The sequence below is a fragment of the Mobula birostris genome, chromosome 21 (assembly GCF_030028105.1).
Source record: "Mobula birostris isolate sMobBir1 chromosome 21, sMobBir1.hap1, whole genome shotgun sequence".
In the NCBI taxonomy this organism is placed as follows: Eukaryota; Metazoa; Chordata; class Chondrichthyes; order Myliobatiformes; family Myliobatidae; genus Mobula; species Mobula birostris.
The window spans coordinates 9421401-9446844 of record NC_092390.1 but is presented as its reverse complement, the minus strand read 5'-3'; the positions used below and the strand labels follow the sequence as shown (position 1 = coordinate 9446844).

The 25444-nt window shown below is 39.4% G+C and overlaps 1 protein-coding gene across 1 annotated transcript in view; it reads left to right on the top strand.

Moving 5' to 3' along the window:
* LOC140185575 (metal transporter CNNM2-like) overlaps positions 1–25444 on the top strand; it is a 149992-nt gene that overhangs the window by 107623 nt on the left and 16925 nt on the right. Inside the window, exons 2-6 of the mRNA XM_072238929.1 lie at positions 2506–2649; positions 4411–4548; positions 18543–18712; positions 20356–20449; positions 22186–22248. Coding sequence (XP_072095030.1) covers positions 2506–2649; positions 4411–4548; positions 18543–18712; positions 20356–20449; positions 22186–22248 — 609 coding nt within the window. The remainder of the gene's footprint in view (positions 1–2505; positions 2650–4410; positions 4549–18542; positions 18713–20355; positions 20450–22185; positions 22249–25444) is intronic.

The following is a 25444-nucleotide window of genomic DNA, read 5'->3' as shown; positions in this document are numbered from 1 at the left end:
TCCCATCAGGTTGGAGGCTACCCAAGCGGAATATAAAGTGTTGTTTCTCCAACCTAAGTGTGTCCTCATCCCTTTGGAGGTGGCGAAAGGATAAGTGCCATGAGGGAGATCAGTGGGGAGGGACTTGCAGGGATAAGTGCCAGGAGGGAAATTAGTGTGGAGGGAGATCAGTGGCGCTACCTCCAACCAGGTCCCACCACTAAGCACATCTCCCCCCCCACCACCACTTTCTGTTTTCTGCAGGGATCGCTCTCTATACGACACCCTTGTTCATTCATCTCTCCCCCCCGCCCCCCCACAGATCTCCCTCCTGGCACATAACCTTGCAAGCGGAACAAGTGCTACACCTGCCCCTACATCACCTCCCTCACTACAATTCAGGGTCCTAAACAGTCCTTCCAGGTGAGGCAACACTTTACCTGTGAGTCTGTTGGAGGTCATATACTATGTTTGGTGCTCCTTTTGTGGCCTCCTGTATATTGGTGAGACTCATCCTCCCCCCACTATTTCCTATCCCCTTTTGCCTCTCTTACCCTATCTCCTTGCCCACCCATCACTTCCCTCTGGTGCTCCTCCCCACTTGCTTTCTTCCTTGACCTTCTGTCTCTTTCACTAATCAACTTCCCAGCTCTTTACTCCATCTCTCCCTCCTCAGGTTTCACCTATCACCTTGTGTTTCTCTCTCCCCTTCCCACTACCTTTTAAATCTATTCCTCAGCTTTTTTCTCCAGTCCTGCCGAAGGGTTTTGGCCCGAAACATCAACTGTTCTCTTTTCTTTCATGCTGGCTGGCCTGCTGAGTTCCTCCAGCATTTTGTCTGTGTTCCACTGAAATCTTTGTTACACTGTGGAGTGCAAAATAAGATCAGACTCCAATTACTACTTTGTTAAAGTTGAATTTAAGTTCTCAGGTACATTATGCTGTTCATATATTGTGGTAATTGCCCAAAAACCCAGTACTCCTTTTTTTTAAGAAACTATCCATTTGAAGTGTTGTGTAAATCTTAATCCTAAAATCACTTTGCTCCACTATGATACGTAGACTTCAGTCATACTCCATTTTAATTTATGAAATGTACTACCTTGCACTTATTCACATTGAAATCTACTTTTGCCTTACTTTTTTAGTTCTGGGAGTTTGAGGAAATTCAGTACATCACCAAAGACATCCTCAAATTTCTACAGATGTACCATGAAGTGCATTCTAACTGGCTGCATCACTGTCCAGTATGGGTGTGGGCACTGCACAGGATCAAAATAAGCTGTAGAAAGTTGAAAACATCATGGGAGCTAGCCTCACCAGCATCCAAGACATCTTAAAAGAGCAATGGCTCAAAAAGGTGTCGACAATCATTAAGGACCTCCATCATCCAGGACATGCACTCTTCTTATTGCTACCATTAGGGCGGAGGTACAGGAGCTTGCAGGCACACACTCAACGATTCAGAAATAGCTTCTTCCCCCTGCCATCAGATTTCTGAGTGGGCATTCAATCCATGAATACTACCTTACTACTTCTTAAAAAATCTTTTTACACTACCTGTTCAGATTAACTATTTTAAGGCCAAGCCCTGCTAAAGGATCCCGGCCCGAAACATCGACTATACTCTTTTCCATAGATGCCTGGCCTGCTGAGTTCCTCCAGCATTTTGTGTGTGTTGTTAACGTTTTAAAATGCGTGTTTTGTCTTTCAGCTGCTTTTATTCTCTAGTTTTAATCGTTTACAATTTTAAACACAACTTCCTTTAATTCTGATTCTGAGTCATTGATGAAAGTACTGGTCCCTATGAGCTGAATGGTGTGAGATACTGCTACAAACACAACCCTGGAAACAGTAGAACTGGGAAGCATGCATGTCCATAGCCCATCAGAAAAATCTTAGACCCCTTCTTCGGGATCAAAGGCTTGACTAGTTCCTCTCCACTAACACTCTCATCTGCCTGGCAAAACTTCTCTCTTGATTCCTCACACTTTCTACAAAATCAAGGTGTAGCTATGGGCACTCGCATGGACCCCAGCTATGCCTGCGTTTTCTTTCATCACATGGAGTTTCCTGTTCGCGTGCATTTATTAAAACAACATTCATCTTGCTTATAGCTAATTGTGAATTTAATTCTATTATCTTGCTAACGAGTTGAGCTGTACTTCGGTGAATTTATATCTAGATCATGTTTATACAGGCATATGTGAATATCATTAACACTTGTAGGAAGACATATTTGTACTTAATTTTTTAATCATGCTTTCAAGCGTTTATATGTATATAAAGAATTATATTTTAAGTATTGTTCACAATTTATGCAGTTTTAACACATTTTAAATCTAATGATTATTCCTCTGGTTAATGGCCTATATTTCTGTTACAGACTTATTTTGTTAATAGTTAAGTTTGGAGGTGCTACTTTTGTACTAGAGCATGCTTTTTTATATTTAAGTAAACACGGCCCATCAGATTTGCATGTGTCATATTGATTTATGTTGTTATTTCCCCTTTCGTCCTTTGTAGGTAAATCTCATCTGGCAATAGTACAGAGAGTGAACAATGAAGGAGAAGGGGATCCATTTTACGAGGTGCTTGGAATTGTCACACTAGAGGATGTAATTGAAGAAATTATCAAATCAGAGATCCTGGATGAGACTGATTTATATAGTGAGTGTTCTTGGTCTTATCCTCAGTCTATACTGTGACATGCAAACATTTCTTATTTCCTTATAATTTAACTATATTTTAGACTATAAGAAATAATTTGCATTTATCCTCAAAGTACGTACACACGCGCGTGCGTGCATGCGCACACACAAAAACACATGCACACTCCTCCAAGTATAGTGGAAGGATAAGCAAACAAAGTAATGTCTCTGCCCTTAACAGGCCATTAGTTGTCTTTGAGAACTTGCTGTTTTTGAAATGCAGGTCCTGCAGGATCTTAGTGATTTGTTTTCACTTTGACACAAAAAAATCTTTTTCTGTTAATCAGTGTCAAAAAGAACCAAATTAAATTCACTGTGATTCAAGGTTGTTAATCAATAAAACATGAAAACTTACAAGGAGGTTGTATACTTTTTATAGGCACAGTATCTAATTTGTAGGACTTAGACCCACACATTCTGAATTACAGTATGTCTTCCGATAACATCCATACTGGCTTAGTGATTTTTCTGTGTTCACTTTGTTTAATTTAACATCTTTTTCTCATGATGTTCCTTAATTTCCTCCTGTCCCAGATTTCCTAACAAAATTTGCTTGCCATTCAATTAATAGTCATCTCATCATTTCATGCGCTGCAACACCAGTCAAGGGAGAACATCCGTTGCACTATTTTGAAACTTTACTAGCTGCTTACAGCATCCGGCATGAGATAGCTTCAGTGAATGAAAGTTCAGCATTTAAATATTCCTGTTGAATAAATTAATCTTCAATTTGATTGGACAGCAAGATTCTGTCATGGCAGAGAAAGGAAGGAAATAATTGACCTGGTTAAATAATTAAATCAACAAAATGCTGTAAACTACCTTGAAATAAAACAGAAAATGTTGGAAGCACCCATCAAGTCAAGCATAATCAATGAACAAGAAATAGGTTCAGACCCTAGACCCTTTGTCAGAATTGGTTAAGAAAGAAAAGTAGTTAGCTCTTTCTCTTTTGACTCTTTATGTGTGACTGATTGCAAGGTGGTGGGATGAGCTAGACTGTACTCATGGAGAGAGTAAACCATAAACTGCCTTGGTTCTTTTAGAAGACAAGTAGAAAACAAGTTAATTTTATTATATTCCATACTGTGTGCACTCCTCCCTTACAGCACCTGAAACCCATTTTTCTGAGGGAGGTAAAACCAGATTTAAAAACTGTAACAGTGGGTTGATGGAAATTTCATACCATTTTCAGATTGGAGCACGCCTTACAAAGCCGTTTCTGTTTGTTTTTAACATTTTGAATGAGCAATGCAGCTTTGCATTGGTAAAAAGCAAATAATAATGTAAAACACAATGCTCTGAAATAGGGGTGAAAACTTCAGTAGCTACAAATACTTCTAATATTAGCAATTCTAATTATTTTGTAGCATGCCTCCAGGTGAAAATTACATCTTTATATTGAAGTGTAAGATATAAAATGGGAATATACTTTCTATTTGAGGAAATGCAATCTTTTAAGTTTTATTCCTTAAGCTGCAGAACTATGCTTTTTTCCGATTTAATTATAAACTCAAGTGAGTTCATATAGGTTGTGTCACAGTAACTGAAAGCTTGCATCTCTGCTGGTTAAATAAAGAAAATTAATTAAATTTTGGTTAATTTAAGAAAAAATTGCTTGTTTTTAGAACCTGATTCACTTGCCAGTCATCATGTCCTGTAAACATGTTTTATGAACTCCAATCACTTCCTCTCTTTCAACTGTCTTCCACATCTGCAGCGGATAACAGAACCAAAAAGAAAATTACACATCGTGAAAGAAAACAAGATTTCTCTGCCTTCAAACCAACAGACAGTGAAATGAAGGTCAAAATCTCACCACAGCTACTATTAGCAACACATCGTTTTCTAGCAACAGGCAAGTTTTTTGTTATGTTAAAAAAGATATATTGAAGTGAATACCGGAACTGATTATAGTAGTTATCTTGATCATAAATTCTCTATCCTGCTTCTATAACAATTGTATTGGACTCCTTGTTCCTAAGGCCCATTCCTTATACCATTATCCTCTGCAACTTTAATAGGTTTTGTTATTCTGCTCTGGGCTTCTATGTACTCCCTACATCCCTGATGATAACTTCGATCATACACTGTGCAATTTCCTCAAATTTCTGTACCCTTCCTTTTAAACTAATTTCTTTAACCTAATACTCCCAATCACCCGCTTTTACTCTAAGTACTTTTAAGTATAACCTTAGACATATCTTATGTTTAAAACCAACTTGCAATGAAAGTGTTTATTGTTTGAGGACAAAAGTGGCAACATAATAGAACTGTTAGATCATAGTCATAACAAGGCTTAATGCAATTATTTTGTGATATTTTATTGTCCATTAATTTATGTGCTTAGGATATTGTGGTTTCATTTGAAATTTGATTTTGTTATTGGTTCCTAGGAGCTGTGATTGTTTATTTCCCGAATTGTAAAGTTCATTGCAGCAGATGTGTAAAATACACAGTTCAGGGTGTGAATTTTTGTACCTCATCAGGGTGTGGATTATCTTTGGGAAAATAAAATACTGCTGTTTATCTTATATTTATCATTGAAAGCTTTCCTATCCAACAAATAGCACAAGCTTTCCGGCAACTTTTAAACAAAAAATGGCCAAATGCTATTGCAGGGATTAACAAATCAGACCGTTTGATTTCTGATGGTCATCCAAAAAATAAATGTAATATTGGTTCCAGGGGCATTTGAGGTTGAAGTGCACGAGAATTACATGCACAGTAAAAAAGAAAGCTTGTGTTAAAAAAACCACCCCCTCCCCCACCTTGCTGGTTTGAGAATATGAATTCTGTTTTGAAGAATCAGAGAATTAAACTCTGCTGCTGGCAAAGCAATCAATAATCAGTCAAGTGGTGATAAACATCCTCTGATTAACTGCTCATTCACCTAGTTTGACCTATTTGATTGTATCTCACATTACAGACAACTTGCCAGTTCATTTCAAAGGCAGTTAAACCCTTCCGTTTTTAAATCCTGACCTCCTTACCTAGCCACATTGGAATCACCTTCATCATACTTGCAATAATAGTTCAAGCTTTCTACTTCCAAAAAACTTTTGGCATTTTAACAACTATCCTCATCATTGACTGCATGGTCTTCCCCTGGACTGAACTTACAGTTATTGCCTAACAATCTTTTCAAAACTTGGTATCCAACTGCCCAGATACCTATACAGCATGTTAAAAAAATAGCAAGTATTTAGTAATAATCAACTATCAGGGAAAATAGACCAACAGTTTTGAAGTAAAATATAATAAGAAAACAAGTTGTAAAATGAAACTCTGCTGTAATAGTATGGGTTAACACAGTAATGTTGCAGTCTATGCTCATACAGCAGCTCTGCCACTGACATTCATGGTGGTTTTAAGCTGCCAAATTTAAGCCTAATTTGAATAGATTGCATGGAGACTGCCCAATCCATACTGCAAGGTTAATTAATGCCAACTCCCACATACTAAAGGTGATCTATTCCCAATAGCCACTCATTTTACGTTTGTGTATCGCAGGATTCATTGATGTGGTTAAAATTTTTTTAGTTGAAAAATGATGCTCAAGGTAGTCTTTGGAAAATGCACTTACAGTAATGGCTGCATCTGTAATGAAATGATGGAAAAATGAATTTTCCAGTATTTTTCTAACAAATAGCATAAATCAGAAAAATGTTTGTCCTTCAGAGTAATGTGTTTCTTTATTTGTTTTACTGTACTTCAATATAAGATTTACCTTGTGTTTTCAAATATATGTACAGGTCCTATAGTGCATAGTACGCTAAGCTTCTGGGAAACTGCATAAATAATACAATTTTATATATTTTAAGCTAATTGAGTTAAATTGCTATGTACTGTGGTTTTCTTACAATGGAACAGTTGTGGCTTGGTATTGTAGCGGTTTATGTAATGCTTTACAGTGCCAGTGACCTGGGTTCAATTCCCATCACTATGTGAAGGAGTATGTACGTTCTGCCCATGACCGTGTGGGTTTCCTCTGGGTGTTTTGGCTTCCTTCCATATTTCAAAGACATATTGGTCAGTAGACTAATTAATTACATGGGTATAATTGGGTGGGCTTATTGGGTTGGAAGGGCCTGTATCTCTATATAAAAAGTAAGCGTAGAATTATAATTTGCCAGTGTACATTTATTTGAGATCTGGGAACTTTCTGTATCATCTGGGCTATTTAGTTGGTTTTTTGACTCTTCATTTTCATACATTTTTTTTTAAAAACTAGCAATTTTTAAAATAAAACTGTCCACCCAATTTAAGACCAAGGTCAGCTGAGAAAAATCATTGTGGAAAAACGTTAAATATAGAACAATACAGCGCAAGAACTGGCCCTTAGACCAACAATGTCTGGCCAACCTAGATTCGAAGTGAGCTGCAGAGTGTTGTAAATTAAGTCAGCTCCATCATGGCCACTAGCCTCCATAGTATTCAAGATACCTTCAAGGAGTGGTGTCTCAGAAAGGCACAGCATCCATTATTAATGACCCCCGCCACCCAGGACATGCCCTCTTCTCATTGTTACCATCAGGAAGGAGGTATAGAAGCAACGATTCAGGAACAGCTCCTTCCCCTCTGCGATCCAATTTCTAAATAGACATTGAACCCATGATCACTGCCTCTTTACTTTTTACTTATTTTTTGCACAACTTATTTAGTTCAAATGTATATATTTTTATATATTATTTGTTTTTATTGGGGGTATGTAGAGAGTAAGCATAGCTTGTTTAGTTATTAGCTAGTCCTATTCATTACAGTAGCAGAATTATTTTAATTTGATTCTGTAGGGAAACAAGAACCTTCGAACATTAATAACTTATTTCCTGCTGGGAAGTGTACGTTAAAGAAAGAGAGAATTTGGTTTATTGAGTCTGTGCTAGCTATTTAGAAGAGAAATCTGGTTAATCCACCTATCTACTCTTCATTCCTTTGTTTGTTCATAATGTGCCATGTCATATTCCTATATATTCATTCCTATATGTTTTATAAATATTATGACATTCTGAGGTGGGGCATGGTCGACAGCCCACCCCTACATTTCTAATGATCAGTACTGTTTATTGTTCTTGTGTTAAAATGCTTTTGTGGGATTATGGTGGGAAGTTCCAGTTCATTTATTGTTACTTTTTAGCTTAGGTGTTACAGTTATTTGCTTGTGTATTTGTGGGTCACCCTAACTGTAACCGGGGTGTGTGATGGTCACCTCTTCCGTTTGTATGAGACTGGTTGGGTTCACTCTCCAGGTCATGGTGCCCGGTCTGTTTTGTGGTTATCACAATAAAACGATTGTTGAGTTAACGAGCTTCCTCGTCCATCATTATGGACCAAATGCCCACCACAATATATTAATTTAATTTTCTTTTGAAGGTTACTGTTTAATCTTTATACATTACCCAGACTAGAAGTTTAATCCAAATTCTAAACATGCATTTCCTAATACAAAGCAACACACAAAAAACTGGAGGAATTCAGCAGACCAGGCAACATCTAGGAAAAAAGTACAGTTGATGTTTCAGCCCAAAACGTCAACTGTACTCTTTTCCTAGGTGTTGCCTGGCGTGCTGAGTTCCTCCAGTATTTTGTGTGTGTTGCTCGAATTTCCAGCATCTGCAGATTTTCTCTAGTTTGTGATCGGCTTACAAATAAAAATTTTATTTCACAATGGCTTTCATGTTTTGGCCATTAACCATTAATCTGTGACTTTTATTTTTGACCTTTCAGCTGTTAGAAGAATTTCCTTTGTTTAAATCCCTCATGATTTTTAATACTTTTCCTCACTTCCTCCTCAGTTCAAAGAACAACTGCCTTAGGTTTCTCCAGTCAACTTATGTAACTATTTCTTGAAATCATTCTCTTAAAACTTAATTGCTACCCCAGTAGAGTATTTACAACCTTCCTAAAAGGAACTCAACTTTCCAGCTGAGGGGAGACACATCTCCTATAAAGAATGTTTGATTTAATCCTCGTTTTTCCACTATTTATAAAATTCTATGTCATATTACTCAGTAGTTTATTCATTTGTCCTGATATTGTCTAAATGTTTGTGCAGAACACACACAAAATGCTGAAGGAACTCAGCAGGTCAGACGGCATCTATGAAGATAAATAAAGAGTTAACACTTTGGGCTGAGATCATTTGTGCAGAAGAGAGATTTCTGTAATCTTTCACTCACTTGAAGTTATTCATGATGAAGTGCTTTGAGGTGTTGGTCGTGAAGTGTATCAACTTTTGCCTGGATCATCACCTGGTATGAAAACACTAGTGCTCAAGAATGGAATAAAGGTACAGAAGGTGATGGATACAGCCCAGTCTGTCAAAGGCAAGGCCTTCCCTACTATTGAGTATATCTCCATGGAGTTTTGCCACAAGAAACTTCCAGTTTAAGGTGGTGCTAGTGAACCTCAGTGACTCCTGTCTAGTGGCTAGCAAAACAAGGATAGCAACTAAATACTTCGTTAACCACACTTTTTCTGGCAAGCAATCATCGCAAATAAGTCTGGACTTGGAGCAGTTTGATGTGGCAGGCTCGAGGTGAGGTGGCGGGCCCATCGCTGAGAACAGTGGGGAAAGGTTGGGCAAAGGCTGAATTGAAGCCACGGGGTCCAGGACCCAGAGCATACCAACGCGACTAAACACAATATGCGGACAGAAATTTACAGGCTGAATCGAGGCAGCGAAGTCTGGCGTATCCATGCAGCAGAACCCATGGTTCTTACGGAGATTTGAGCGCTGAGCCAGATTGAAAAGGTCAGAGTGTTGAGGCCCAATGCCAGTTACAGGTCGGTTCAAATCACTGCTGGAAGCAGCAGAACCCATTGTTTGGATGGAGAGTTAAGTGCCAGGCCAGATTGAAAAGGTCAGGGTTTCGGGACTGAGCTGAGGTGTGGGCTGGTTCGGATCGCTGCTCCATGACATTTACTCAGCTCTGTGCTGAACTATGGACTCTCTTTACAGACTTTAGTTGAGAAATGCTATTTGCTTGTGGTTGCTGTTTGCATGATTTTTTATTTTATTGCACATTGGTCTTTTTGATGGGTTATTTTATTTTGATTTTGTTTTTGTTATGGGCATAATCTGTTTTTTATTCTCTGTACGTTAGGTGTTAGACAGTCTAACACAATATATAGTTTGTTTTTGGGTTTCTTTGTTTCGCGGCTGCCTGTTAGGAGATAAATCTCAAGGTTGTATAATGTATACATACTTTGATTATAAATATACTTTGAACTTTGAAAGTAGGATCCATTATCAAACCCCCCACTATCCAGGCCATGCTTTCTTCTAGCTGTGAGACAGAAGCCTTAGGTTTTCACACCAGGTTAATATCAGTTATTATTGTGCACTATCAGGCTCCTGAACCAGTGTGGATAACTCCATTCACCACTACTCTGAACTAATTCTACAACCCACAGAGTCGTTTTCAAGGACTTTTCATAAAATTCTATTGTATGTCTTGTTTTCCTATAAATGCCTGCCAGAAAATGAATCTCAAGGTAGCATATGGTAACATACAGGTGATCCCCATTTTCCGAACGTTTGCTTTACAACACCTCGCTGTTACAAAAAAAGGCAGCACACCAAGCTCCTCCCCCGGAACTGCATTCTAGCTGGCATTGCTTAAACACGTGCTTTATCTCGATTTATTTTGTGCATCCGTTAAGCAAGATGAGGTCTAAGGTATCGGAAAAGCCTAAAAGAGCTCGTAAGGCTGTTACACTTAGCGTAAAACTAGACATAATTAAGCGTTTCGATCGTGGTGAATGAAGTAAGGACATTGTCCGCACGTTGAACTTGCCTGCGTCCACCATTGGCACTATTTATATGCAGGGAGAAAGAATTCTGAAAGCTGCCGATGTAATGGATAAAATGGAAAGTCTGTTGCTTGAGTGGATTGGTGGATGTACAAAGCGTGGTGTTCTATTAAGTTTTCTTATACTTAAGGAGAAGTCAGTCTTTTTAATAAGCTGAAACAGAAAGCACTGGATGATGGTGATGAAAGTGTTGCGAAAGTGGAATTTAAAGGTAGTCATGTGTGGTTTGATTGGTTTCTGAGGCGAGGGCAACTTCATAGTTTAAGCAGTCGTGGTCCCCAACCTCCGGGCCGCGGACTGATACATTGCCGCGAAGAATGCAGTGGTGCAGCGGTAGTCGGAACGCACGCAGCACATCTTTAAGAAAAAAGCCGAAATAAACAAGCTAATTAATTAGGTACCGCCCAGCATGTAAATGTTGGCCCAGATCAGAGGCGATTGCCGATTGCGTCAGGTGGTTATTCGTATAAGCAAGTGTTTAACTATGACGAAACTGCAATTTATTGGAGTCTTCCCAATTCCAGTAAGTGAAACTACACTGTACATACATTATTTTGACTTTATATAGGCTGTGTATTTTTATGTGTTATTTGGTATGATTTGGCAGCTTCATAGCTTAAAGGTTACTGGAGAGAGAGTGTTTCTGCCGAGAGCGCTTGTGCGAGATTTTCACTGTGCTAGACAGTACTGCAGAAAAGTATTTTCTTTATATAGGCTGTGTATTTATCAAATCATTCCTGCCTTTACTATATGTTACTGTTACTTTAGGTTTTGTGTGTTACTTGGCATGATTTTGTAGGTTATTTTTTTGGGTCTGGGAACACTCAAAAAATTTTCCCATATTAATAAATAGTAATTGCTTATTCACTTTACGACATTACGGCTTACGAACCATTTCATAGGAACACCATATCTTCAGATAGCGGGGGAAACCTGTATATGTACTTGGATTATAAATTTACCTTGAACACTGGACTCACCTGAAAAATTGTACCATTTATCTTAGATTATGAGGACACGCAGTCCTCTTTTATTGTCATTTAGTAATGCATGCATTAAGAAATGATACAATGTTTCTCCAGAATGATATCACAGAAACACATGACAAACCGACTGAAAAACTGACAAAAACCGCATAATTATAACATATAGTTACAACAGTGCAAAGCAATACCATAATTTGATAAAGAACAGACCATGGCACGATAAAAAGTCTCAAAGTCTCTCGAAAGTCCCATCATCTCACACAGACGGAAACTTGCCGATGAAGCATCTGACTCCGAGTCCGTCCGAAAACTCTGAGCCTCCGACCAGCTCTCCGACACTGAGCACCATCTTGGCCGAGGGCTTTGACCCCGGCCCTGGCAACAGGCAATAGGCAAAGCCGAGGATTTGGGGCCTTCCCCTCCGGAGATTCTCGATCGCACAGTAGCAGTGGCAGCGAAGCGGGCATTTCAGAAGTTTCTCCAGGTGTTCCTCCGTGCTTCTCACGGCTGTCTGCATCAAATCGGGATTGTTCACTGCCCCCTAGTTAACACATTACGATATCATTTGGAACGACTGCGCACACTGCCTCGCACCGCCATCTTCTCCTCCTTCCTCCTCCCTCCTTGAGGCTTCTTCTTGTTCTTCATTACCTCATATTTCTTTGCCACGGTTGCTCATTCTGCCAGTCTTTCTATTTCTGTTGTAAGTTTCTTATGAACTTGTGTATTTTTACTCTAATTCTAAAATTTGTTTTATCAACGTAGTATGCCACTGTATCTCAAATGTAACAGGGATTCTTTCATGGAACCTTGGAGGTACAAAACTGTATAGGTCTCTCCATTCCAAAAGTAAAATTCACTGCAACTCCTTTTTTATATCCCTCTTGTCAATTTTGTATCATCATTTTCAATTTTTATTCTGGCATCTTCCCCCTTTCCATTCCTGAAAAAAGGGTCTCAGCCTGAAACATCAACTGTTTATTCATTTGCATAGATGGTGCCTGACCCCCTGAGTTCCTCTAGCATTTTGGGTGTGCATCTTTTTCAAATCCACTCATTTCCATTTTGCTGTTAAACTTAACAACGATCAGATTTGTAGCAATCTGATAATTATTAAGTTCATCGGAGAAATAATTATCAAACTGTAGCAATTATCAGATGCATTCAGAAATGAATCTGACGAAATTAAAAATGAATGGGAAAGGGAACTTCAACTTTCCCTACCTACAGAAAAATGGGATAAAATTTTTCAATTAGTTAGTACTTCTTCTATATGTGCTAAACATACTTTAATACAATTTAAAGTAGTACACAGAGCTGATATGTCCAAAGATAAACTAGCTCGTTTTTATTCCCATATAAACCCTACCTGTGATAGATGTCATTCTGAAGTGGCTTCTTTAACTCATATGTTTTGGTCCTGTCCTCTTTTGGAAAAATATTGAAAGACATTTTTGATATTATTTCAACAGTTCTATGTTTCAATTTAAAACCCCATCCTATTACGGCAATCTTTGGATTGCCAATGGTAGAACATAGATCTTTGTCTTCTTCAGCCTGTCGAATGATAGCTTTTATTACTTTAATAGTGAGAAGATCTATTTTGTTGAACTGGAAGGAAACTAATCCTCCAACTACATTCCAATGGTTTTCTCAAACCATATTAAGTTTAAATTTAGAAAAAATTAGAAGTGATATTTTTGACCCTTTGGTTAAATTTGAAGAAACTTGGAAACCTTTTATGCAACATTTTCATATGATGTAATCTGACCTTTCTGAATCTCTTTTCTAAATTTAAATTATATGATGAGAGGAGCGGAGTTAACGACATTATTGAACATGTCCGATATAAGCTGTTGGTCTAGCCCTGTTTTGTTTTTTTTTTCTTGGGTTTTTTTTTCTTTTTTTCTTTTGGGGGTTTTTTTTTGTTTATATATCTTTTTTTCTTTTTATTTCTTTTTATATGTTTAATCTCATTATGAGTTTGGAAGTCTTTTATATCTATGTTACTTAAAATTCATTTTATATATGTTGATGAACATTTTTACAATCTCTTTGTACCAACTTTGTTATTGAGTTTGTAATTTTGAAAAATTAAAAGATTTAAAAAGAAAGAAAGAAATGAATGTACACAACCTCTACTAAAATGCGGAGCGGGAGGTTGCGGAGTGAGTTGGAGACAGTTCCTTGCGGACTTAACACGCAAGCTTTAAAAAGCGAGCGGAGCGGGAGATTGCTTGGATTAATAGTAACTAGGCTTAATTTGCAAGGGCCAATTAAAAGAAGCGGGGTTTGAGTGGAAATGGTCATTGTGTGAATGGACAGTGTTAAAGTGTTCAGGCTTGGGCAGGCTGGAACTTAAGTTTGAGAAGTTAGAAGCATAACAAGGGTATGCAGGAAAGTAGTTCAGGCAGTGGAATACTCCTCTGTGATGTGGGATTTCAAGGTACCTAATTGTCTCCCTGATGACTACATCTGCAGGAAGCGCATCCAACTTCAGTTCCTGACTGACAAAGTATATGAGCTGGAGCTGGAAGCGCTCAGGAATTCACATCACAGATGACCTCACTCACCTGGTCTCTTAATATCACCTCTCTGAACAAGAAGGCACAAGGCAGAGCAGCGCCTCCACTTCCTAAGGAGACTGAGGCAAGCGAGCCTCCCCACCCCCAACACCTTAACTGAACTTTATAGGAGCACCGTTAAAAGCATTCTGGCGAGCTGCATCTCCACCTCTTATAGGAGCAGCTGAACATTGGACCGGAAGTCCCTTCAAAGGACTGTGAGGGTGGCTGAGAGGGTCAAAGGGGTCTCCCTACCACCAATTAGGGATGTTTATCAGGAGTGTTATGTATACAGGGCCCTTAGTATTATGAAGGATCCCACTCATCCATCCTGCATCCTCTTTGAATTTCTACCATTCAGGAAGGAGACTGATGCATAAAAACAAGAACAGTCAGGATGGGAAACAGTTTCTTCCTTCAGGCCATTAGGCTTCTGAACTCCCGGCTGCATTGCATTCGAAGTGTCACCAGTTAATCTGTTCTGTAGGTTACAATATTTAATTTATGCACTTTATTTATGTATGATTCATCTATAGATCTTATCCTTACTTTCCCAAGTTATTATGTGTTATATGTGTGTAATGTGCACTGTTGTGCTTTGCCCCCTGCTCTGGAGAAACGTCTTGTTTGACGGTATACATGTGTATAGTTAAATGTCAATAAACTTGACATGACTTGACCATCTGAGAGGCTGTAAAGTTAATAGATGAGTCTTTTACTGAGATGGTCACACACAGTGTGCAGGCTTCAAGTAGTATCTGGGTGACCACCAGGAGAAGTAAGGGGAGTAAGTAGTCAGTGCAGGGCTCCCCTCAGCAACAAGTATAACCCTTTGGATACTGCTAAGGGAGATGACCTATCAGAGCACAGCAGCAGCAGACAGGTCAGTGGCACTCTGGCTGGCTCTGAAGCTGGGCAGAGAAGGGTAAAATCAGGCAGAGTGGTAGTGATAAGGCAATAGTTAGGGATGGACAGGAGATTCTGTGGCCATGAAAAGGAAGCCAGGATTATGTTTCCTCTCATTTGCTAGGGTCCAGGATGTCTCAGAGTGCTTTGGAAGATTCTCGGGCGGGGGGTGGTGAGCAGTAAGTATAGGGAGTTGGGGAAGAGGTTGAAGAGCAAGACCTCCAAGATAGTCATCATTGGATTACTCCCAGCTCCATGTGCTAGTCTGGGCAGGGATATGATGAATGAATGGCTGAGGAAGTGGTGCAGGGGGCAGGGATTCAGATTTCTGGATAACTGGGATCTTTTCTGGGGAAGGTATGGCATGTATTAAAAGGGGAAATCAGATTGGTGCTGGATCCCAATAGAGGGAATTTGTAGAATGCCTATGAGGTGGCTTTTTGGAGCAACGTAGTTGAGCCCACTAGGTGAAAGATAATTTTGGATTGGGTGTTGTGTAATGAAGCAGATTTGAAAGGGAGCTTAAGCAGAAGGAACCCTTGGGAGACAGTGATCATAATATGATAGAATTACCCCTGCAGCTTGAGAGGTAGAGATAAAGTCAGATGTATTAGTATTACAGTGGAAGAAAGGGAATTTCAGAGGCATGAGAGAGGAGCTGACCAAAATTGATCATAAGGGGTCACTAGAAGTAGCTGAAGTTTCTGGGGGCAATTTGGAAGGTGGGATAAGCCCCAAAGATGAAGATATATTCTAAAGAGGGAATGAAGCAACCATGGGTGACAAGGAAAGCCAAAACCAGTATAAAAGCAAAAGAGAGGGCATAAAAATATAAAAAAAGAGCAAAAAAAATATTAGCAAGTAGTTAGACAATTGGGAAACTTTTAAAAACCAGTAGAAGGCATCTAAAAAATCATAAGGAAAGAAAAGATGTAATATGAAGGTAAGCTAGTTGAAACTATCGGAGGATACCAAAAGCTCTTTCAAATACTGTATATCAAGAGTCAAAGAGAGGTGTGTGTAGATATTGGACCATTGGAAAATGATGCTGAAGAGGTAGCAATGGGGTCAAAGAAATGGTGGACGAACTGAATAAGTATTTTGTGTCAGTCTTCACTGTGGAAGCCCCTAGAAGTATGCCAGAAATTGTAGAGTGTCGGGGGCAGAAGTGAGTATAGTTGCCATCACTAAGGAGAAGGTGCTTGGGAAGCTGAAAGGTCTGAAGGTAGATAAGTCACCTGAACCAGATGACTATACCCCAGGGTACCAAAAGAGTTAGCTGAAGAGATTGTGGAGGCATTAGTAGTGTTCTTTCAAAAATCAGTAGACTCTGGAATAGTTCTGGAGAACTAAAGGACTGGAAAATTACAAAATCATTCCAATCTTAAAGAAGGGAGGGAGAGAGAAGTAAGGAAATTATAGGCCCGTTAGCTTGACTTCAGTGATTAGGAAGATGTTGGAGTCCATTATTAAGGATAAAGTTTCAGGGTACTTGGAAGACCATGATAAAGTAAACACAAGTCAACATGGTTTCCTGAAGGGAAATCTTGCCTGACAAATCTGTATGAATTCTTTGAGGAAATAACGGGTAGGATAGACAAAGGAGAGTAGGTGGATGTTGTTTACTTGGATACTTAGATGGCCTTTAACAAGATGCTGCACATGTCTGCTTAACAAGAGTCGATGGTACTACAAGAAAGATGCTAGCATGGATAGAGGATTGGCTGATAGGTAGGAGGGAGAGTGTAGGAAGAAAGGGGGCCTATTCTGGTTGGCTGCCAGTGAGAAGTGGTGTTCCACAGGGATCACTATTGGGACCGCTTCTCTTCATGTTATATGTCAAAGATTTGGATGATGAAATTGATGACTTTATGGCCAAGTTTGCAGATGATAGAAAGGTAGGTGGAGTAGGTAGGTATTGTTGAGGAAGCAGGGAGGCTACAGAAGGAACAGGAAGTGTATGGTCATACATTTTGGTAGAAGGAATATAGGGGTAGACTATTTTCTGAACAGGGAGAGAATTCAAAAATCAGAAGTACAAAGGGACTTGGGAGTCCTTGTGCAGGATCCCCTAAAGATTAATTTATAGGTTGAGTCTGTGGTAAGGAAGGGAAATACAACGTTAGCATTAATTTTGAGAGGACTAGAATATACATAAGAGCAAGGATGTGATGCTGAGGTTTTATATGGTATTGGTCAGACCGCACTTGGAGTATTGTGCGGTTTTCGGCTCCATATTTACGAAAAAATGTGCTCAGGCTGATTCCAGGATTGAAAGGGTTAACACATGAGCGATTGATGGCTCTAGGCCTGTGGCCACTGGAGTTTAGAAGAATGAGGGCAATATCACTGAAACTTACTGAATATTGAAAGGCCTAGACAGAGTGGATATGGCGAGGATGTTTCCTATAGTGGATGAGCCTAAGATCAGAGGACACAGCCTCAGAATAGAGGGACGTCTATTGAGAACAGAGATGAAGAGGAATTTCTTTCACCAGAGGGTGATGAATGTGGAATTCATGACCACAGATGGCTGTGGAAGCCAAGTCATTGAGTATAGTTAAAGTAGAGGTTGATAAGTTCTTGGTTAGTCATGGCGTCAAATGTTAGAGGGAAAAGTCAGGAGAATGGCATTGAGATGGATAATAAATCAGCCATGGTGGAATGCAGAGTAGACACGGTGCTGAGTGACCTAATTCTGCTCCTCTGTCTTATGATCTTATGTCTTGTGGTTTAAACTGACTTCAGATCTCTTCACAGAAAATGTAGTCAAGTTAGTCAGATGTGATTTATATTTAGCAGATATTTACTGGTTCCCTTCACTCAGGTTATGCTCGTCATGCAATGACAATGTTTTTCTTCATTGTTTTTAAAGGCCTGTTCATTACTGGCATTAAACTTGGGGACTGTACTTGGAGGTTTATCTTCTCCTCTTCCTTTGAAAATAAATTTGGCATTTGTAGTCTTACTGTCTTTGGTGCCATTGCTGTGTTGAAAGAGGATTCATAAATTGTGAAAGCAGTACTGCAAATTCTCCCCTTAATTCCCTCAACAACCCCTGGATAAGCCTCATATGGATGAGGTGTTACTTTCCAGTAGATCATACTTGTCAGTTTTTATCTCTTCCCATATATAAACATTCTCATTTATAAAAGCTTTAGCCAAGTCTTTTTCCTTGGCAATCACTAATGCAAAGCTCCTGAATTGTGCCTTCCATCTAATCCAGAACCTCTCTGCAGACTGTCAACCAATCCTTTGGCAAAGCTGCTTTTGTTAGTCTGCCTATTGAAGCCTTTGGCTTCTCTTTTATGTTAACCACATTGAGAGAATGCTGTTAATAGTTGGATGACTTCCATTTTCCACTCCTGTGCAAGTTCTTAAATAAGTAAGTTGTAAAAAAAAAGGTATTTTTGTTGGAACTTCTATTTATTTAACTGCTGCAGAACATCTTTCTTTTTCCTCAGTGAAATATTATGATATCGGTACATGGAGGCTAATTTAGACCAATTTATCTAATGATTATTCATTGCAATAGAAAGCTTGAAATTACGCTGTAATATGTTTTCTGTTAATTATTTCAGAAGTGGAGCCATTCAGTCCAACGCAGATGTCAGAGAAGATCTTGCTGAGGCTGCTCAAGCATCCTAATGTCATTCAGGAAATGAAATTTGATGAGAGAAACAAAAAAGCCCCGGAACATTATCTCTTCCATCGGAACAAACCTGTGGACTATTTTATTCTAGTTTTGCAGGTTAGTAGGGTTAACTTGAGAGGAATTCTAAAGGAATTATATGTAGAATAGCTTTTATATAGATTGAGATGATCACATTTGACTGTACAGTACTGTGCAAAAGTCTCTCTCGCTTTTATATATATATATATATATATATATATACACACACAGACACACACGCACAAATATAAAAAAGACACAGATGTACAAGTATTGGAGGTTACCGTTGGAAGACCGTATTTTTAATGCATATTTTCGTTGTTCCTGCAAGACATTGTTACATTGAGATGAGCAGAGCTCTTAGATTGAATCTTGCAATTTTATTGTTGGGACCAATGTCTATATATGCCAAGGAATGCGATGAAATGTGAATGTAAGAGCAGAATCAGGCAACTTGGTCTACTGAGTGTGCTCCATGGCTGATTAATTTTCCCTCTCAACCCCACTTCCCCTGCCTGCTCCCCGTAAATTTAGATTTCTCCTCCTCATCTCTGTTCTAGAGGCACGTCCTTGTAATGTGAGGCTGTGCCCTCTGGTCCTAGACTCTCCCACTATTGAAAACATGTTCTCCATGTCTGTCTAGGCCTTTCAATATTTGGTATTGAATGAGATTCTCCCCTCATTCTTCTAAACTCCACGAGTATAGACTTAGAACATTCAAAGGCTCTATATACCCTTTCATTCCTGGACTCATCTCATAAACCTTGTCTGGATGGCAGAACCTTTACTTCCTTAGGAGCTTGCAAAGATTTGGTATGACATCTAAAACTTTGACAGACTTTTATAAATTTGTAGTGGAGAGTATAGTGACTGGCTGTATTATGGCCTGGTATGAAACCGCCAATGCCCTTGAACAGAAAATCCTATAATAATTAGTGGATACAGCCAAGTCCATCACGGGTAAAGCCCTCCCCACCATTGAACACGTCTACGCAGAGCGTTATCACAGGAAAGCAGCATCCATCATCAGGGACCTCCTGTACCCAGTACATGCTCTCTTCTTGTTGATGCCACCAGGAAGGAGGTACAGGAGCCTCAGGACTTGCATCACGAGGTTCAGAAACAGTTACTACCCTTCAACCATCATGCTGTTCAACCAAAGGGGGTAACTTTGCTCATGTCCCATCATTGAAATGTTCACACAACCTATGGACTCACTTTCAAGGACTCTTCATCTCATGTTCTCAATATTTGTTGCTTATTTATTATTATTACTTCTTTCTTTTTGTATTTGCACATTTTGTTGTCTTTTGCATACTGGTTGAACCCCCAAGTTGGTTTGGAAGTTTCATTGATATGGTTATTATTCTATGGATTTATTGAGTATGCCCGCACGAAAATGAATCTCAGGGTTGTAATGGTGACGTATATGTACTTTGATAATGAACTTTACTTTGAACTTCCAGTTACTTTGCAGCAATTTGTGTAGATTTATAAATTATTCCTCAGTAAACCCTTCTACTTAATGGAGGTGAAAAAAACTTTGTAGAAAATGCAGTTGTATTGTTACAGCATCATAAAGTTTATGGAATAAGGTTTCTTAGATTGGTTGAATTTAATCAGTCAGTATATTTTAGTTTAATGAATATTCATGATGTGAGGAAATAGGCTTTTGTTTATTGAATGTAGTTTAATAATGCCAATTGCTCCTTTGTGGCCAGGGAAAAGTGGAGGTGGAAGCTGGGAAAGAAGTAATGAAGTTCGAAGCAGGCGCCTTCTCCTACTATGGCATGATGGCTCTCACATCCTCTCCAGGTACTGATCTTAGTAGAACAACTATAGAACTTAGAGGGATCAATGTTTTCTAAGAAATGAAATAAAATAATGGGAAAATGTTTTGGGTCCAAATTATTAGGATTTAATCAGTATTCAGAAGCTTGGAGTTTAATTGCAAATAATCCTCTTACAATGCTTAGTTCTAATGGGTACCAAATTATTGATTAGGCAAAACTTGGTGACGGAGTACTTTTTTTTCCATTCTACAAGTATGTACATGTTTATCTGAAGATAGACCAATTAGTTCCTGGGACATGCCACACTTTTTGACAGCTTATGCCTAGCATTCTGAAACAGTGCATTCCTTGGCACTGCAGTTGCGAACTAAATCTGTGGTGCTGCCTTAGCACATATGGCTCGCTGTGGTTGTGACCCACAGTTGATGCAAAGGAACTCTAATAATCTTGTGAACAACCTATTTGGTATGTATGTTGTGCATTCCTGAGTTAGACATCACTCATACAGCTGCACTCTGCTGCCACCAGCCGGAGATTTCTAAACACTTAGAGGATGCACATCTTAATCTTTTGAGAATTCAGCTTTGTCCTAATTTCTGCTGGACTTCTTCCTATGAGGTGAGAATTCTGTCTGAGCAGTTTCAAATAGATAAACACTTCATCCATTTAATGTTCATTAGAATGAAAGATGCCAGGTGTCAAAATGTCGACCAAGGTGTCAAATAGGCTGATTGGGAAAGGAATAATAACTGAAACTAATCAACTGAAGAATTGAAAGAGGGTCAGATCATTTATAAAGTACAGAATTATTTGAAAATTAAAATTAGTAAATGAAGATGAGTAACTAATGTTGTAGTTCCTAAAAAAATGTGATAAATTGAAAGGCTTTGTCTAAATATTAGCCAATGTGAAGTCTTCATTTTTGTTTCTTTGTGGATTTGAATTCAGCTTTATATGACAATGATAATTTGTGACTAAATGCATTGGACTTCTGTATTTTGAAGCACTTTCATAGACCCATTCAGTTTTCAAGGACTTTAGAAAGCAAGTAATTAATGTAAATTGTGGATAGGTACTTTCAACATTAAACACAGTGATGCCAATCAGTTTTTCCCTGTTGAGCATTGGCACAACATCATTAACCAGTACCCATTGATTTCCTCCTCTAGTTCAATTCTGATCCATGCTCAGTTTTCTTGTTAATTCCCACAACTTTGATTTTTATTAATTTTTTTTGTGAAGCATTTCATAAAGTTCCACAATGTCCAGGAAACTGCATCTCCTGTGTTTAAAATCTTGCCATTCAAATCTTGCAGTAAGTTTATAGAAACTCCACAGATTTTACTCCTGCACTATATTGAAGGAAGATCTCAAACCTCCACTGCCTTGCAGCTATACTGACTCATGGGGAAGGCTTTGGGAGTAAAACCCAAGGAAAAAATCTGGAGTTGGAGTCCCTAAGGCAATCCTATGTTGAGTTCAATGCTGACTGGCAGCTCCTACAACACCTCTGCCATTTCTTTGGATTCAGCAGCTGAGTAGAGGGGGAGGGAAGCCTGCTACATGGGCAACAGTTTGCCCTCTATATCATACTGCCCTGGTTTGCGTATTGACTTCGACAGTTAGGACACAAAGTCCATGGTTAACCCTGACCAATTGAGGGTCATCAATTTGTTTGCAATCAATTTATTAGACACTCTTACGCTAATCAATATATGTAAAATCTGACGTTTCTCTTTTATTCCATTTCCACCGTAGTTCCCTTGTCTCTGTCTCGTACTTTTGCTGTCAGCAGAACAGAATCATTGGCTGGCTCACCAGGTAAATTTACACAAGTTAATTTAGGCTTTGTCTTTTAAGGTTGCAGTTTAGCAAATAAATGGGAGATGTTCACCTTACATCAAATTAAAATCTTCACGGTAAATATTTTACACAGAGAGTGCTGGGTGCATGGAAAGCGCTGCCACAGTGGTGATAGAGGGAGACACATTAGGGGCATTTAAGAAACTCTTAGGTAAGCACTTGGATGAAAGTAAAATGGGGGGTGATTTGGGAGGGAGAGGTTAGATTACTCTTAGAGTAGGTTAAAACAGTGGTTCCCAACCACTGTTTTGTAGCAAAGCATGTGCTACCGGGCCACGAGGAAACGATATGATTTGGCAATATGAAATGATATGAGTCAGCTGCACCTTTCCTCGTTCCCTGTCATGCACTGTTGAACTTGAACACCCCCCACCCCCCCCACTGGTTGGCCGGTCCGCAAGAATATTGTCAATATTAAACTGGTCCACAGTGCAAAAAGGGTGGGGACCCCTGGGTTAAAAGGTTGGCATAACATAATGGGCTGAAGGGCCTGTATGTGCTGTAAAGTCCTGTTCTGTATGTAAGATGCAGCTGTCATTTTGTTGGAGCACTTTTCTAGCATACAGAATTCTAAAGCCCATTCAATCCTGTATGGAATTCCTGGTTATGGGTGAAATTTTCAGTTCTCAAAACTACAACACTACATAATTTGCCCATCTTTCATTTTATTAATGCATGTAAAGTAGATTTGGAATAATGGTTACATGGGGGAAGAAATGGCAGCCATAAAACCAAGGGATCCCTAAAAATGTTCTAAATCATATCTGTGCAAATAGGTCTCGGGACGAAAGGAATTGGCAGAACCAAGCCATTTACATCACAGCATATACATCGCAAAGCACTAATTTAGAATCAAATGTACTCTTGTCGGTGTGCTATCTATGTGGTAACACAATGGTCAGATAGAATTGACTCAGTATATTTCATGATTATAATGTTAAACTAAGTTTATGGTGAAAATATATCGCCAATGTAACTGTTTTATATGTCATAACATGGTTCTGCTCAAGGTTTACCTAACCTGTTGAAACCTAGGTGCTCTTTAAACTCTGTTATCTTGCTCATTACCAATATCTGTTTTCAGTTATATATCCTCAAGTTATTGTTAGGAACCCTGCATATTACTGCTGTATTCAGTTCCTTTCCTTTCTATATAAACTTCCAAAATATCAAATAACTTTGAAAATTCAGTTCCTTAGTCACCTTTAATCACATTACTATCAGGTTATATTTCTAAATGCAGTGTCAATTCTTTTTACAAGTACAGGTTTCCCCCACCATCCGAAGGTAGAGCGTTCCTATGAAACGGTTTGTAAGCCAGAATGCCGTAAAGTGGAGTATTGGGAAATTTTGTGAGCATTTGCAGACCCAAAAATAACCTAACAAATCATGCCAAATAACACATAAAACCTAAAATAACAGTAACATATAGTAAAAGCAGGAATGATATGATAAATACACAACCTATATAAAGTAGAAATACTTTTCCACAATCATTGCCGGCACTGTTCTCCGTAGCGAAAATCTCACGCAAGCACTGTTGGCAAAAGCACTCTCTCCAGTAACCTTTAAGCTATGAAGCTGCCAAATCATACCAAATAACACATAAAAATACACAGCTTATATAAAGCAGAAATAATGTATGTACAGTGTAGTATCACTTACCAGAATCGGGAAGACAGCTTGCCGAGCACACTGATGATGGTGTGTTAGACTGAGTCGTCGGAGTTTGGGTGGTGCAGTGGCCCCCACCCTCTGGGCCACCGACTGATACCGATCCACAAAGCACGCAGGGGTGCAGCGGTAGCCGGGAGGCACACAGCACATCTTTAAGAAAAAAGCCAAAATAAGCAAGCTAATTAATTAGGTGCCACTCGGCACGTAATTATCGACCCAGATCAGAGGCGACGCAATCGGCAATCATCTCTGATCTGGGCCGACATTTACGTGCCGGGCTGTACCTAATTAATTAGCATGTTTATTTCGGCTTTTTTCTTAAAGATGTGCTGTGTGCCACCCAGCTACCGCTACATTCTCCGCGAATCTGTATCTGTCTGCGGCTTGGGGGTTGGGGTGGTGGGACACTGGGGTGACATCTCATCGTCGATCAGGGCAGGCAGGTCATCTTCTCCTGTGTCTGCCTGCCTCGATGTCGAAGGTCAAGGTTCGTCGTCTGCTGTGGCTGATGTGGAAGGCTTGCTTGACTGCTGAGCCTTGTGCATTTTTCGATCACACAGTTCTTTGTAAGCAAACCATCAAATATGCCCTAAACCGACGTACCCTTTCAAAATTAAAGTTGTACTTTATCATTGCAGCAAAAATCTCACGTAGTTGCTTCATGTTCAGTTCCTGGATGACTTCACTTTCGCTACTGAATTCGATTTCAATTGTTATCCTTTCCTCTTCCAATTGCATCATCTCTTCATCTATCAGTTCTTGATCATGGGATGCCAAAACCTCTTCAACATCATCTTCATCAACTTCCACAAGCCAAACTCACTTTGTCCTTGCTTCGTTCACCACGATCGAAATGCTTAATTATGTCTAGTTTTACGCTAAGTGTAACACCCTTACGAGCTCTTTCAGGCTTTTCCGATACCTTAGAACTCATCTTGCTAACGGCTGCTCACAGGCACGTGTTTAAGCAATGCTGGCGAGAATGCCGTTCCGAATCCAGAGGAGAGTGGTTGCTTGGGGCACGCGCTGATTTTTTTATCACGCGCTGATCTTTTTCGCGCGCTGCCTTTCTTCTTAACAGTGAAAGCACCTTCTGTTAGCGAAAACAGGGAACTAATGAAGGTCTTTCGTAACAGTGAGGTTTCGTAAAGTGAACATTCGAAAAGCGGGGTCACCTGTACAGTACTGTGCAAAAGGCAGTATATGTAAGTGATGATAAGCATGATTCTGATATGGGTCTCTATTGTGGACTGATTGTGGGAGGGGAGGGAATGGAAAGCACCAGAGAGACATTCTGCAGTGGTCAATAAAGCAATTGTTTGGAATCAAATGATCTTGCTTGATGTCTCAGGGCTGGGTGTGTCCGCACCTGCTCCACAACCTTCCCACCCCCCCAACCTCTGGCACTCCTTCTCTGCCATCTGTCACACACCCCACCCACAGCATTCCACCCTTGCCATTCCCAATATCCTTTGCT